The sequence below is a fragment of the Erpetoichthys calabaricus genome, chromosome 12 (assembly GCF_900747795.2).
Source record: "Erpetoichthys calabaricus chromosome 12, fErpCal1.3, whole genome shotgun sequence".
NCBI classification, from domain to species: Eukaryota; Metazoa; Chordata; class Cladistia; order Polypteriformes; family Polypteridae; genus Erpetoichthys; species Erpetoichthys calabaricus.
Window position 1 is genome coordinate 758,422 of NC_041405.2, and position 13,675 is coordinate 772,096.

The 13,675-nt window shown below is 47.5% G+C and overlaps 2 protein-coding genes across 2 annotated transcripts in view; both read left to right on the top strand.

Annotated features, from left to right (window-relative positions):
- The first annotated feature begins 2,873 nt into the window (after positions 1-2,873).
- LOC127529831 (CD276 antigen-like) lies at positions 2,874-8,570 on the top strand. Its single transcript, XM_051934771.1, has 2 exons — positions 2,874-3,468; positions 8,224-8,570. Exons 1-2 carry the CDS (start codon positions 3,423-3,425, stop codon positions 8,568-8,570), a joined length of 393 nt encoding a protein of 130 aa, XP_051790731.1. The 5' UTR covers positions 2,874-3,422.
- Positions 8,571-8,669: 99 nt separating this feature from the next.
- The window catches only part of LOC114661616 (uncharacterized), a 69,243-nt gene continuing 64,237 nt past the window's right edge, over positions 8,670-13,675 (top strand). Inside the window, exons 1-4 of the mRNA XM_051934748.1 lie at positions 8,670-8,984; positions 10,322-10,414; positions 12,020-12,385; positions 12,471-12,773. Coding sequence (XP_051790708.1) covers positions 8,762-8,984; positions 10,322-10,414; positions 12,020-12,385; positions 12,471-12,773 — 985 coding nt within the window. The 5' untranslated portion in view covers positions 8,670-8,761. The remainder of the gene's footprint in view (positions 8,985-10,321; positions 10,415-12,019; positions 12,386-12,470; positions 12,774-13,675) is intronic.

Genomic DNA, 13,675 nt, shown 5'->3' on the forward strand with positions numbered 1-13,675 from the left:
TTCTAATTTATTTCATATTAGTCATCAGTCAGTCAGTCAGATAGTCATTGTCCAACCCGCTATATCCTAACACAGGCCAGTCCCAGCCAGCACAGGGCGCGAGGCAGGAACAAACCCCGGGCAGGACACCAGCCCACCGCAGGGCACACACACCAAGCACACACTAGGGACAATTTAGTATCGCCAATGCACCTAAACTGCATGTCTTTGGACTGTGGAAGGAAACCCACACAGACACGGGGAGAACACGCAAACTCCACAGGTCTCCTTAGTGCGAGGCAGCAGCTCTACCACTGCACCACTGTGCCGCCCCTGTTTCTTATTATAATTTCCATAATTTTTCATTGCACAGAAGTGAGGCTTATTGCTCTGAAACATTGTATTTTAACAAGACACTAAACACTTAACTCAGATACATTCAAAGATAGCTTTGGATCGCCTCACACTTCTAACCTTCACAAATGCAGTTTAGTCTGCAAAGATCGTATTTTAATTCTTTGAGAAGCATGAAGATAATTCTCTTAAGAGATTTATTATTATTATTATATTATTAAGAGTGACTTCCACAGAACAATCAATCGTATGTCAATATGATACAGATTGTTTGGATTGTTTGGCCTTTTTATTGGTTAATTTTAGAGCTTTAACATTTATTATAACTAATGCTTTTGAGAAAAACCTATTTAAAATGTAAAAAGCAAATACTGAGAGCAACAGCCATAAAGTAACGACTCTGCAAGTGGATGATGTTGGAGCTGGCAAATAAAAGTGCGTGATCTTTACTGACCACAAGAGGGCGCTCGTCTTCCAGATAGGAGACCGCTCTGCTCCGCCAAGCCTCATGCGCTTATGGGAAGAAAAAGAAACCGCGAAACGCCGAATGACAAAGACAGCTGCTCGATGTCGTCGGCATTACTTGCAAAGGTGACACCGAGAGCCACAAAATCATTAAGCCTGATAGGAGGCAAGTCACACAAAAATGGAAATACTGAGATGTATACTTGATATCATTTTCATGATGATAGGAATGAAAGCATGTTATTAAACACGGGACACGGCTGCGCAGTATTAGCTGGCGCCCCGTCCAGAGATTGTTCCTGTCTCACGCAATATGCTTGCTGGGCGACCTTCGATTAAATAATTTACTGTAGCAGTCCTGTCTCTCTCAAACGTGCTAACCTCCAATTCTTGTCCTTCCTTTTCTTTCTCCAAATACTCAATCGCCACACAATCAGCTCTGTAATAGACGTTAAGCCATCTGTAAGGTTAGAACGCCGATTCTTCAAAACTATTAAGGAACATTGAAATATCTTCGTAGTACATGTTTAATTATTCTATCCATCTATCCATCCAGTGTCGCTTCAGCCACAGCAAGCATACAGCGCGAGGCAGGTGACACCGAGAGCCACCAAATCATCCAGCTTGATAGGAAGCCAGTCACAAAAAAAATGTTAAGAAGGAAGGAGGTAAAGTGGGACTGCAGGTGGGGACTCTGATAAAACGGCCGACGTTAATGAAGAGTCTAAAAGTAACAGAATTTATAGCCAAGCAGATCGATTTCTTAGAGATAAATTGATCCTCGGAGGTTTCTGCAGGAATCATCTGGCAAACTTTGAAGGCTTTCTTAAGAGGACACATTATCTCTTATCTTACCTACAAAAATTAATTGGAAAGCAAGAAGGCATCAGAGCTAATCAGTGAAATTTCCAGAATAGATCAAGAACATGTCAGGTGTCCAAATGCAGCACTTCATAGAAGAAGACAACATACGTTTACTGTTATTAAAGTTTTACTCTGCTGGCCAAGCTCTCTTTCTCATCGGTGGAGGACGATTTGTTTCGATTTTGTTAAACTTGACTTGCATGTATGGAGTGCTATTTGATTTTAATTAACTTAATAAAAGATTAAAAAAAAAAACAGCAACGAATTAAGAGCGTGTGAAATGAAGATGTGACCACTACGGAGCTGAGAACTGTGAGAAGAAGAGAAGAACAGTTGAGCTGCGGGGCTCAAACGATGCCAGCCACAAAGAAAAGTCATAAACTCAGAAAGGAATTGATATTCTGGAGTATTTTGACGCGTAAATTGAGTTTGCTCTAAATATGCCCTGCCCTGGATAAACGGGTTGGCAAAATTAATGGATGGTTGGCAAGTTTTTCTAAGGAGTTTGCTTTACATTATTGCATGACAGCGCCATCTGCTGGTTCAGTACTCAACTTGCACTTAATGCAGAGACGAGTATTGCGATTACTAACGTGCGTAAAACAAAGCGTTAACTATAAAGGTTGTGTCACTTTAGATGACTTTCTAGCGGTTTTCAGTCATAAACTTCATTTCCATGGGCTGCACATGGCATTCAGTCTGACGTGCCCAGGAATTATCAGTCATGTAAGCTGACGTGCTCCAGCCATGAGATCCGCAGCTGCACTGGCAAGTCTGACATCCCCCAACGACTAAGGTGACATGGGTAGCACTGAGGGTACCCAACAGCAGACTAGCGGCCCCCATGCATTGCTTTGAATAATTGTGTTAAATGAGGTCAGAATATTCAGGCCGTGTATATAGGCTACAATTTATTTCTGAAATAAAACCACTTGGTGAAAGCAAATCGGTTTACGATGTGACTGTTTGCTTTAAAATAACAGAATTGATAAAATCAAAACGAAGAAAAGCAACTAACACATCATGTGCTGGCCATTGTGTAATCCTCTCCCCCCACACTGACACCGCGACTCTCACCTCCTGCTTCCACACCTCAGTACCGTCACCTGCTCGTTCAAATCGACTGACGGCTCCTGCCTCACAGCTCCGAAGGTCGGCGTTTGAAATGCTAGCTCGTGTTAGGGGGCTGTGTGCTCTCCCCACGCTGACTGATTGATTGATCGATCGATTGGTTGTTTTTTCTGCGCCATTGAGTTCCTCTCTTGAAAGCTCTCGCTAGATGAATCGGCGACTGTAAACTCAGTGCGTGAGCGCCGTCTCGTCTTATTGGATGTCGTGAATGATTGGCTCCTCCCACGTGCCCTGCTGCCGCCACGGCACCGCCCCTCGTTAATCTGAAGTGAATTACACGCGAATGAACGGACGGATTTTAAAATTCCAGAAGATTGAGCCTGCCCCTTGACATTGGCACTGCCCGGCGTTTTGTTATTCCAGCCTCGAGCTCCTCAAAGGCTCGTCATGAGTAAAACCAGGAGAGCACACCGCAGAAGTTAAATAGCACATAAAAAGAGAAAGTGCGCTTTCAAAACCGGCCGGGCTAAAATAAATGTGTAGACAAGCAGCTTCATCCACTCGACCCCACCTGAGGGTCGCAGCGTCGTTTAGTTGGCTGCCGAGCCCCCCAGGTCCCGTGACCTCTCATGACAGCTGCTCTGGACATTTTCGAAACTAAAACCAAATCGGCCTGATCTCTGCTAGCCATGAAAATCGGGGGTCTGCTGCTCCTGATTGCGCTGCTGTGCCGAGGTGAGTCTGACAGACCGACGGAGCCTGAAAGCTGGAGGTGAAGCTGCAGTGCGACCCCGCCTGACCCTTAAATTATTTGAGCGCTTTCAGGGATGCGTCTGACCAGAGTCCCGTTAAATAACGGTGACCCAGAGATAAGAAACGTAATGAACGGTATCCAGTTCCGAAGGCCCAGCTCCTCAGTCGTTCTCAGGCGGACGTACACGATATCGACCGCGTTGAAATTCGGCCACTTTCTCCAAACAGCCCGAGGGTCCGAGCAGCGACTGACGGCACAACTTTGACACCAAATATGGTGAGGGTCTGCAACACGAGATCAGCTGTTCAAGGAAAAGGGGCGGCCCCGAACAGCTGGCCGGCACGGGCTTTCACTGGCTGCGGTAACGGCCGGGAAAAACAGCCATTAACGGTGTGTTAACGAGATGACGTCAACGTTACCATTCACGGGCGGAAAATAAAAGTGCGGGCAAAGCTAAACGCTGTGGGGGCTTTGGGCGGCACGTCATTGGAGGGCAGAGGGGGTCAAAGCTTCAGTCCTGGCACCCCGTGCTGCACACGTCTGTCCCTGCCAATCTCCCATCAGTCAGTTTCACTTTCAAGCGATCAACACGATCATTTCATTAGCTGGCGACTCGTTTTCTTTCTGTTATTTTTACATTCAGAAAAGTTGCATGAGCCTTGGCATTTGTAAAATATATTTATACACGAGAAAGTATTTTTGCCTAAGTATTAAATATTGAAGTCTTTTCTTTCATTTTCCTTTTTATTCACATTTTATTTGTTAAATTTGCTCTACTAACACACCAAATACTGACAATTAATAACAAGACCGAATCCAAAATGGCAGCAGGTATTTATTTGAGTGTTCGCCACTTGTGTGCTTACAAGTAAAAAGATTTTAAAAAAATCGAATTAAAAATATATATATATACAGTATACTTTTCTATCTTTTTAATTTTCTTGCTCTATAGACATTCTGGTGTGTGTTCAAACCAAAGTGTGCATATTAATTAATTAATTTTTATTTCTCTATCTATTTGTGTATTTAATTATTTAAAGAGCTTCTGTTAAAAGCCAGATTTCCCCCTGGGGGACAAATAAAGTTCTATCTATCTATCTATCTATCTATCTATCTATCTATCTATCTATCTATCTATTAAGTATGTATTGTCAGTGATGACTGGGACATAGAAGAAAAGATTGGGGTACGAGCCCAGCAATTTACTTTTAATACCAAAAATAAAAGATAACAGAAACAAAAACAAAAAGAAGAAGAGGAATGTTGGCTACAGTGACCTTCATCTCCTGGTTTTGCTCTTCCCCTCTGGGCTGTGCTGTTGTGTCTGACGGGTCCTTTGGCACAAACTCCTCTTTCTTTTCAGGGCCAAAATAACAGAAAGTCACCCAGAAAGGGCGGAGCTTCTGGAGAAGTGGGTGTGGTCAGTAGTCACCTGCCTTTGGCTCCTCAGAGCTGGAGGTAAAGGGGGAGAAAAGTTTAGTGGCAGCGCCTCCTCTTGTCCCGGAGTGGAACCTTTAATATGTCCAGAGCCTTGTAGGTGTCACCTGCACACATCTGTGGCACTACACACACACACACATATATATAAAATATTGGTGGCCCAGTAGTGGCACTACTGCATAACATTAAGGAGACCAGGGTTCATGTGTCGCCTCCTTCCTTTGTGGAGTTTGCACGTTCTCCCCATGTCTGTGTGGGTTTCTTCCAGCTACTCCAAGTTTCCTTCCACAGTCCTAAGACATGCAGATTAGGAGGAACACTTCAGCCGCAGCACATCGCCTCAGTTTAATCAGGATGAAGTCTAAAGAGTTTGGCACAGATGTTTTAGCCTGGGCACAGTGGTAGCACAGAGCTGTCATTCCTGCCTCACGTGTCCTACATGGGGTCTGCATGTTCTCCCTGTGTCTTTTTGGACTGATTGTCATTTGTAAGTTGTCCTCAGCAAGAGCGACTCAGCATCTAATTCTTTCTTTTTGTGCTTTGTGGTTCTTAGCTATCTCAATGAATGATTTTGGGCTGTGCACAAGCTGCTGTCTGAGGTAATGTTGTTACCACCAGTGCTGATTACCAAACCCCACCATAGTCACTAGCAGGGTATCTTTGAATCAAATAATTCTTATATCCATCCATTATCCAACCTGCTATATCCTAATTACAGGGTCATGGGAATCTGCTGGAGCCAATCCCAGCCAACACAGGGTGCAAGGCAGGAAACAAACCCTGGGCAGTGCGCCAGCCCACCGCAGGGCACACACACACACACACACACACACACACCAAGCACACAGTAGGGACAATTTAGAATCGCCAATGCACCTAACCTGCATGTCTTTGGACTGTGGGAGGAAACCCATGCAGACACGGGGAGAACATGCAAACTCCATGCAGGGAGGACCCAGGAAGCAAAACCCAGGTCTCCTAACTGCGAGGCAGCAGCACTACCCACTGCGCCACTGTGCCACCCATAATTCTTATATATGTATATAAATATATATTGTGGCCTCTAAAGGGTGTCACGACACCAGTCACAATTACTCAAGTTCTTGTTCTCGGTCTTATTTGACGGAGAGACCTTTGTCTCCACTAAACACAGAGGGCACAATTTTCATCCTTTTCTTTTAAGCCTCCACTCCTTCAAGGTGAGTTTTGAGCTCCTCGTCTCCTGAGGTCTCTTGAGGTGGCTCCATTGTATGCTATTTCTCTTGCTACAACATTGCACAGAGGAAGTACGTTCAGGTCAGGCTGAAGCCCCTCATCCACTTTCAGCATCTCCCTCTGGCAGCCCCCACAGCACTCAGACGAACTTCCCAGTGGGACTGCAATTCCCAAATTGCTACGTGGGCATGTGGGGAGGAGATCAAGCAAAGGGATGCTGCCACCTAGTGCTTTGGCAGAGTATACAGCTCTGAAAGGTGGTCTCTCCCTGTCCTTCCCCTTCTCTGTCCTACCCAGGAAAGGGAACACCAGCCATCCTGGTCAGGACATCCATCAATTCACAATCTCCTTCCACTCTTCTTTACCTTTATCTATCGCTTTTCTCACTACTCAAAGAGCTACTGCCACCTCCACTAATGTGTAACATCCACTGGATGAGGCGATGACAGCCATTTTTATGACAGTACACTCAGCGCACATCAGCTGTTAGGTGGTGAAGGGGTGACAGAGCTGGCCAATTAGAGACAGTGAATGATTAGGGGCCATATTAGCCTGGGCATCGGGATTTGATGGACATCCAGGGATCTTTTATGACCACAGAGAGTCAGGACCTGGTTTTTGTGTCTCATCCGAAGGATGGCACCATTTTTGCAGTACAGTGTGCCCATCACTGGCCTGGGGCATAGGGAGCCATATTCAGACCCCAGGGTAGTGCCCCCTGCTGGCCTCACCAACACCTCTTCCAGCATCAGCCCAAGTTACTTCTAGATGGTCTCCCATCCAAGTACTGGCTTGGCCCACCCATGCTGAGCTTCAGGTGGATGAGCTCTTCTGAGGCAGAGGTGTTGTGTGGCACACACACACACACACACACACACACACAGTATATATCACATTCTCGTTTTAAAAATGACAGGCCTGTCATCCACAGCCCCCCAGAGCTCGTGATCTTTGACAGGTCAGGTCCGATGTGCTCTCAGACCGCATCCATCTTTACAGTTATTGTGTTGCCTCCAATTGTAAATTCTCATGTGCCGTCACGAAGGCTTTTTCAGGAACATTCTAAAGTCGTGCGTAAGGTGGTTAGGCAGCAGGCCCCGTGTTCTCCCCGCTCACTCGGTGGTCTTCTTGATTACTCAGCGGTAATCCCGTTGCCCGCTTTACGAGCTTCTTTCAGTTATCCCAGCATGGCTGCTGTTAACAGCTCAGATCAGTGCTCAGGACATTTTGGACGTCCCTTATTTTTTATTTGCCTACCCTCCCACTGTATTCTTTGCCTTGCCCCTTTTTATTCAGCCATACTTGTTTTCTTTAATTAATTTGTATGGGGGTCTTACAAGCCCCTCCCTTTGATTTCATTTTGGCCCACAAGCTTCTCCCCTCTCACCGGTGACGTGATATTCTCCAGTGTGAGATTCGGCTTTAGAAGCCCCAGCTACCAGGACCCCCACTTTTAATTCCTCCATCGCCTTTATTGCACTGCCCTTTAGGTTGGCATCACCCATGATGCCCTCTGACATTTGTGTCCCTATTGGTCCTCCTGGCTGTGTTCTCCATATGTTCTTGGACTGCTCTCCAGTTTCTTCTTTGCTTTTTCTTTGCATTCTTTAGGTGGTCTTCTGTTACCTCAGCCCATCTGTCTCTTTGACCTTGGCATGCTGCCACTCACCTTTCACCTTGGCGCTCTAGCAGCTGAACTGCTTCTGCGTTTTTACTGTGCCCCTTTCATTAGCGGTCAGTTTCTAACCACAGCACTGTCACCAGCTGGACATCTTTTGTTGGCGGTCTCAATACACTGTTGATACTGTTGGTCATCCCAGCCGGTCATCATGGAGGGCTTGGCAACCCTGCCAGCCTGGTTAGTGCTGTCCTATCCACTTTATTGCACTTGTATCCATGAGAACGGTAGATGACCCACGTGAAGTGGGCACTCCTCATTAGTATCTGTTGGCACAGAGGCGCATTCAGTGTTTGAGTCAGAACCTCTCAAGTGTTTACTGAGGGGACTCACCCACCCAGCACCTCAGCCCCTCCTATGCCACTCTGCCCATTTTCTCTGATGTCACTCCTTGTCTTTTCAGGGTCAGAGGCAAAACTCAGTGTGCGCTCATCACAGCCAAACGCCATCGCCCTGCGAGACTCCCATGTTGTGCTCCCCTGCAGCTTCTTAGTCACACCAGGGTCCATTGACCTCAGACGCCTGACTGTCTCCTGGTATCAATATGGGTTCTTGGTCGCCAAGTTTGGGAATGGAGAGGTCACGTCGAGACAGGATGCCAGTCTGTTTGAACCAAACCTCTCACAAGGAAACGCCTCGCTGCTCCTGAAATCCATCGTGAAGCGGGATGAGGGGCAGTACGAGTGTGAAGTCACACATGCAGGGGAGAAAGGGTCAGCCAGCTTGGCTCTGACCATCCAAGGTAAGTGACCTCCAGGTGAGGAGTCTTTTCCTGATCACATTCTGCTTTTAATCCTCCCACAAAGGCCCACCGTAACATTGAAGGTCATCGATGTCCTCTTCCTAAAGTCTTCCTGCTCCTGCTGTTTCTCTTTATTTCCTCAGTTCCTCCTGAGGTTCTCTTGCTCCCCGAGTCAGTTCGTCTGCTGGAGGAGCACCATATGACCTGCTCTGCCAAGAACTTCTATCCAAAAGAGATCCGATTCATTTGGACGAGGAGCGGAAAGGCCGTCTCACCATTAAACACTGCAGAGCCAAGCATGAACCCTGATGGCACATACAACTCCGAGAGTGTCTACAGCTTCACACCAACCAGCCGGGATGACCTGATCTGTGAGGTGGAGCATAATGCCCTGAAGGAGATGCCAAGGAGATACGTCAGATGTGAGTAGAGCGCTTGGGGGGGTTGCTGGTGTCAGATTGGCACTGAGAAGTCAAATGTAAACACATTGTGATCCACGGTGGGTGCCTTGACTTGAGTGTACCATCCATCCGCAAGTCAGGTGGTGGGACTCAGACTTGTAGGAAGTTCAAATATCATTTTATTTCGGGCACTGTGCGACTTTCTGAACTTGAACGCCTTTGTCGTTTATACCACCGCTTAAGCCAACAAGTAGTACATTTTAACTTGCCGCCACTTTGCATTCGTTGAAATTCTTCTTTTTTCCATGTGATTTTTGCTATTGTCTTCTAACAAAACACCAAACAGAAGTTGAGATTTATATTTATTTGCATATTAAAATATGCAAAAGTCTGGGAGGAGTCAAGTGGGGTGGGGCTATAGGGGCGTGCACATGTGTTAAAATTCACGTTGTTTGGGATTTATAAAGGGGAAGTGCATGGCACTTGGCGTACACACAGTTTTATGTATCTGAATTGTTGTTCTGCATACGCACATTTCCAATTTTATCCGTACGCCATGTTTTAGTGTGAATTCTATGCACGGTGTTATACATGAGACCCCACGTCATAAGCGAAGTCACGAGAGAACAATTGAAATGGATGAATGAATGAAGAAGAGAAGACTGTGAGGCAAGTCCATGGAGAGGAGTGGACAGGAAATGTGACTTTAAGGCCCAGTTAGACAACCAGGACTTGAACCTGTGCAGGACAGAACTTGTGACAGCAAGTTCATGGAGGGTCTCGTGGCAGCAGACCCCACAGCTCAGACTGAACATTCAACAGACTAGGAAGGAGTTCCGCTTCACTTCACTGGCTGGTGTTCACCATTGAAGGGGTCTCGTACCAGGGTCACATGACTGTATATCACAGCGGTGTCCAGTAAAGCATTTAAACGCCGTTTGTTTCTGGGTGGAGGTGACTCGATCTCCATGGCTAACTACAAGGCGGCCACGTGAAAGCCCCACCTGTGACTCGGAGTTTGATTATTAAATTCAAATTAAAAACAAATGTGCAAGGACGGCCGATTACTGGATATGGTGCTCCGCATGATGACGCTGTATGACATGCTCTTTGCTTTACTTTGTGTGTCTTTTCCTTTGGGGTGCCAAGCAGCATGTCCAAGTGTCACTCTGTGAGGTCACCTCCTCACTGCCAAGCACACGTCACTGAAGATCGCACGTGGGCTACGAGTCGCTAGATGATGAAGCTTAACAGGACCGACTGGAGACAAGCTAATGGGACCACTGAGCTACAGGGTGACTGTGACACCAAAGTCCTCCACTTGTGACTCCTGACTCCTGTTCTCGTCTCTCACACAGATGTGGGGCTGACCGGCGCGGAGGTCACACTGATGGTGTTTGCGGTCTTTGCTTTCCTCCTTGTTCTTCTCGCTGTCTTCTGGTTCTTCTCAGGTGAGTCTGCTTTGCCCTCCACTGTCTGATCTGTTGTGGTGGGTCTCACCATTGATCCCCCAGTTTAGAGCTCAGCTTGCACTCCACTTTTCCATGGCATTTGACACCTACTATAAATACGTCACTTGTGGCCATCGGCTCACTCTTTCATTTGCATGGTGGACCACTGGCTTTGCATCACAATATACCTGAATGTCCATAACATTAGCAATAAAAAAGTAAATACGTCCCATGATATTATCAAAGATACAGAAATGCTTTCTGTCCTCAGTGACTGCCTGGTCTGCTCAGCTACAGCTCTTCATATTCGAATGGAAGGTTTAAACTCTGACCTCGTGTTGTCCTGCCAGACTGGCAACAGAGAAATGAACGGCTAACAGAAGTGACCACAGAGCCACGTCACTGACGGTGATATCTGAAAGGCTCGGTCAACAGACACACGGAGATCTGGTGGGCCGGTCTGTGCTGGAATGTCTGGGCTGTGTCCTCAGTACAAAGTGACAAACATACGCAGTCCACTGTGACAGTCACATTGACCTTTGACACCTCTCAGCCCAGCTTACCTGAGCTCTGACGTGTATCCCAGCATTCCACACTCTGGTACTCCAGTCTCAGTGGGTGTCTACAGATGCGGGGACCACCAGGCACATCACACAGTAGGGGACTTCATTAACGTTTGAGTTGCTTGTTCCTGATTCACAGCCTGGCAGCCTGCAGGATGAACTTTTAGTGAAAGCAGAGGCTTCACAAAGACACGCCTGGCCAAGGACACGGGCGCCAGACCACAAAAGACCAGCAGCGACAGGAAAGTGTGGAGGGTGTTGTGCTTCATCGATACTCGCACTGGAAGTCTTCATTCACTTTGTGCTTACTGACAGAGCGACTGGCCAGTAAAGACGGCGCCCCCTACTGTCTGCCTGTGATGAGAGGAGGACCTCAGGAGTTTTATTTAAAGAGCTGTCTGAGCAAAGCCACCTCTGAAGAGTGTGACCCCTGCTGGTGAACATGGAGGTCACAGGCGTGCTGTCCCCTCAGGTCATTCTGTGTTTGTGCCCACTTTGAGTCATATCCCTCCTTTGCCACCCTGTTCAAGTCACTTAGCCTTCCTGAGCCCCCCTTGAATAAACGCAGCTGCACTCTGTGGTGTGCATATGAAGGCATGTTAGGTTGAAAGGCGCTATAACGGGTAGACAATGACGGGAAGGAGCCATTGAACTGGTGTCCAGTTGCCATTCCTGTTTGCCCACAAGGCCATTTACTGGTCACTCCGCTATGCACACCTGCTCTCCTTTGCTGCCCCCACTGTGTGTCTCACGAGGCCTGACCAGTGTGGTGTTGACCGCAGCTTGATGTCCTCAGGAGTGAACCACAGCAGCAGATGTGACTTTGTGGCCAGCTTCTCAACAACATTCAGGGGACCTGAAGGGGAAAAAAGAAAGTGAAACACAGAAAAGAAAATAAGTGAAGCACTAAGATGACCATGAGTGACCATTAAGATAGACGTGATCAGGACCCCTGAGGTGTCAGTAAAATGTAAAATGCTCCATCACTTCTGTCACCTGCTCTCTCTCTCTCTCTATCTCTCTCTCTTTTTCTCTGTTTCAGTGTCCCTGTCACCTCTCGTCCCCCTCAAGCTGGTCCAGGGTGACCTCGGGTCAGTGAAGTGTATCCTCACAGGCTGGAGACTTGGACTGGTCACTCAGCAGTGGCTTATCAATGACCAGGAGGTCAAACTGGACAATCAGCAGAGAGACTGTGAGGACGTCACCTCAGTGCCCCATAATGACCCCTCTGGTTATCATCTGAAGACAGACCCTCCCAAGAAAGGATTCTTTAGGACAGAGACCCCTGTGACACTGCAGTTTCTACCGACCCGAGCTGACCATGAGGGGGCAGTGTGCAGGTATCGTGTCCGTCATCGGCTCACCCAGAGGAGCGTGGAGCGCACTGTCACATTACAACGAATATCCAGTAAGTGACCTCCTGCTTGTCCAGTAAGTGCAGTCTCACTGGCCTTCTGTCACACAATGTTGTCTCTCCTGTCCCCGATCTCCAGTTCGACCTCAACTCTCAGACATTGAAAATGTGTCTGAGGACTCAGACAACACCGACGTGAAGCTGCAGATCAGAGCTGATGAGTTCCACCCAAAAAACATCCGCTTCACATGGACATTGGGAGGAGAGAACGTGAAAACAGATGTACCGGACATCCCAGACCACTCCAAGGAGACCTTCAGCACAGTCAGCGTCTGCTCTGTCCCACTGTCTAAGGTTCAGAAGCCGGGGTTCAAGGCCTCAGTGGTCATTGAGCACGAATCTGTGGGACAGCTGGAGAAGACGGTCACCAGTGACACCCCAGGTAAGCCTGGCAAGAGGTCATGCTGCTGTTTGAAAACTCCCCACATGTCCACCCTGTTTAACTTTCTCTTTTATTTTATGAGACAATCGGCAGACTGGACAGGTCAGTGAAGTGGCCATTAAATTAATTATCAGTGAAAAAGCAAAGGGATGTGAGAAATAAACAATCAGGGGTCCAGTGGAGAAGGTCAGCACCCGGAGCACTTAATAAAGGGAGTGCAGGCCACTGGGCCACCTGGCCATCTGCTCAATGATAGGCACTTGTCAACTACACTTGAGGACCAGATCGGGGTTCACACAACGACTGTGCCTGACTGATGGAGTTAAAGTTGTTGTACGAGGAGGACTGCGGCCCACCACTGACACACAAACCCTGACTGGCCAGTTTGCAGTCAGCAGTTAACCCAACATGCATGGCTGTGGGATGTCCGAGAAAAACTAAAGTACCAGAAAAAAGTATGAGGGGGACACGGGGAGAACATGGAGAGAGCGAGAGGAGCGGGACTTGAGGCAGTCGTGGTACCCGCTGTGCCACTGTTTAGAATGAAGTGCGATTGGCTGGCAGGCATCAGGAGCAGCAGCTCATTTGTCGGCCTCTCTTTAGGTGGAGAGGTGGCTCTGAGACTTAGGGATCTGCACTGGCAATCGGAAGGTCGCCGGTTTGAATCCCGTAAATGCCAATAGGGACTCTGCTCTGTTAGGCCCTTCAGCAAGGAAGGCCCTTAACCTGCAATCGCTGAGCGCTTTGAGTAGTGAGAACAGCGCTATAGAAATGCAAAGAATTATTATTATTTAATGGCGATCACGCCTCCATCTTTCAGTGAACGAGTCATCCTCTTTGTTGTCTTCCTTCAGAACTTCATCTCTGATTTAAGACAGTCAAGTCAGTCGCAAGGGCTGCTG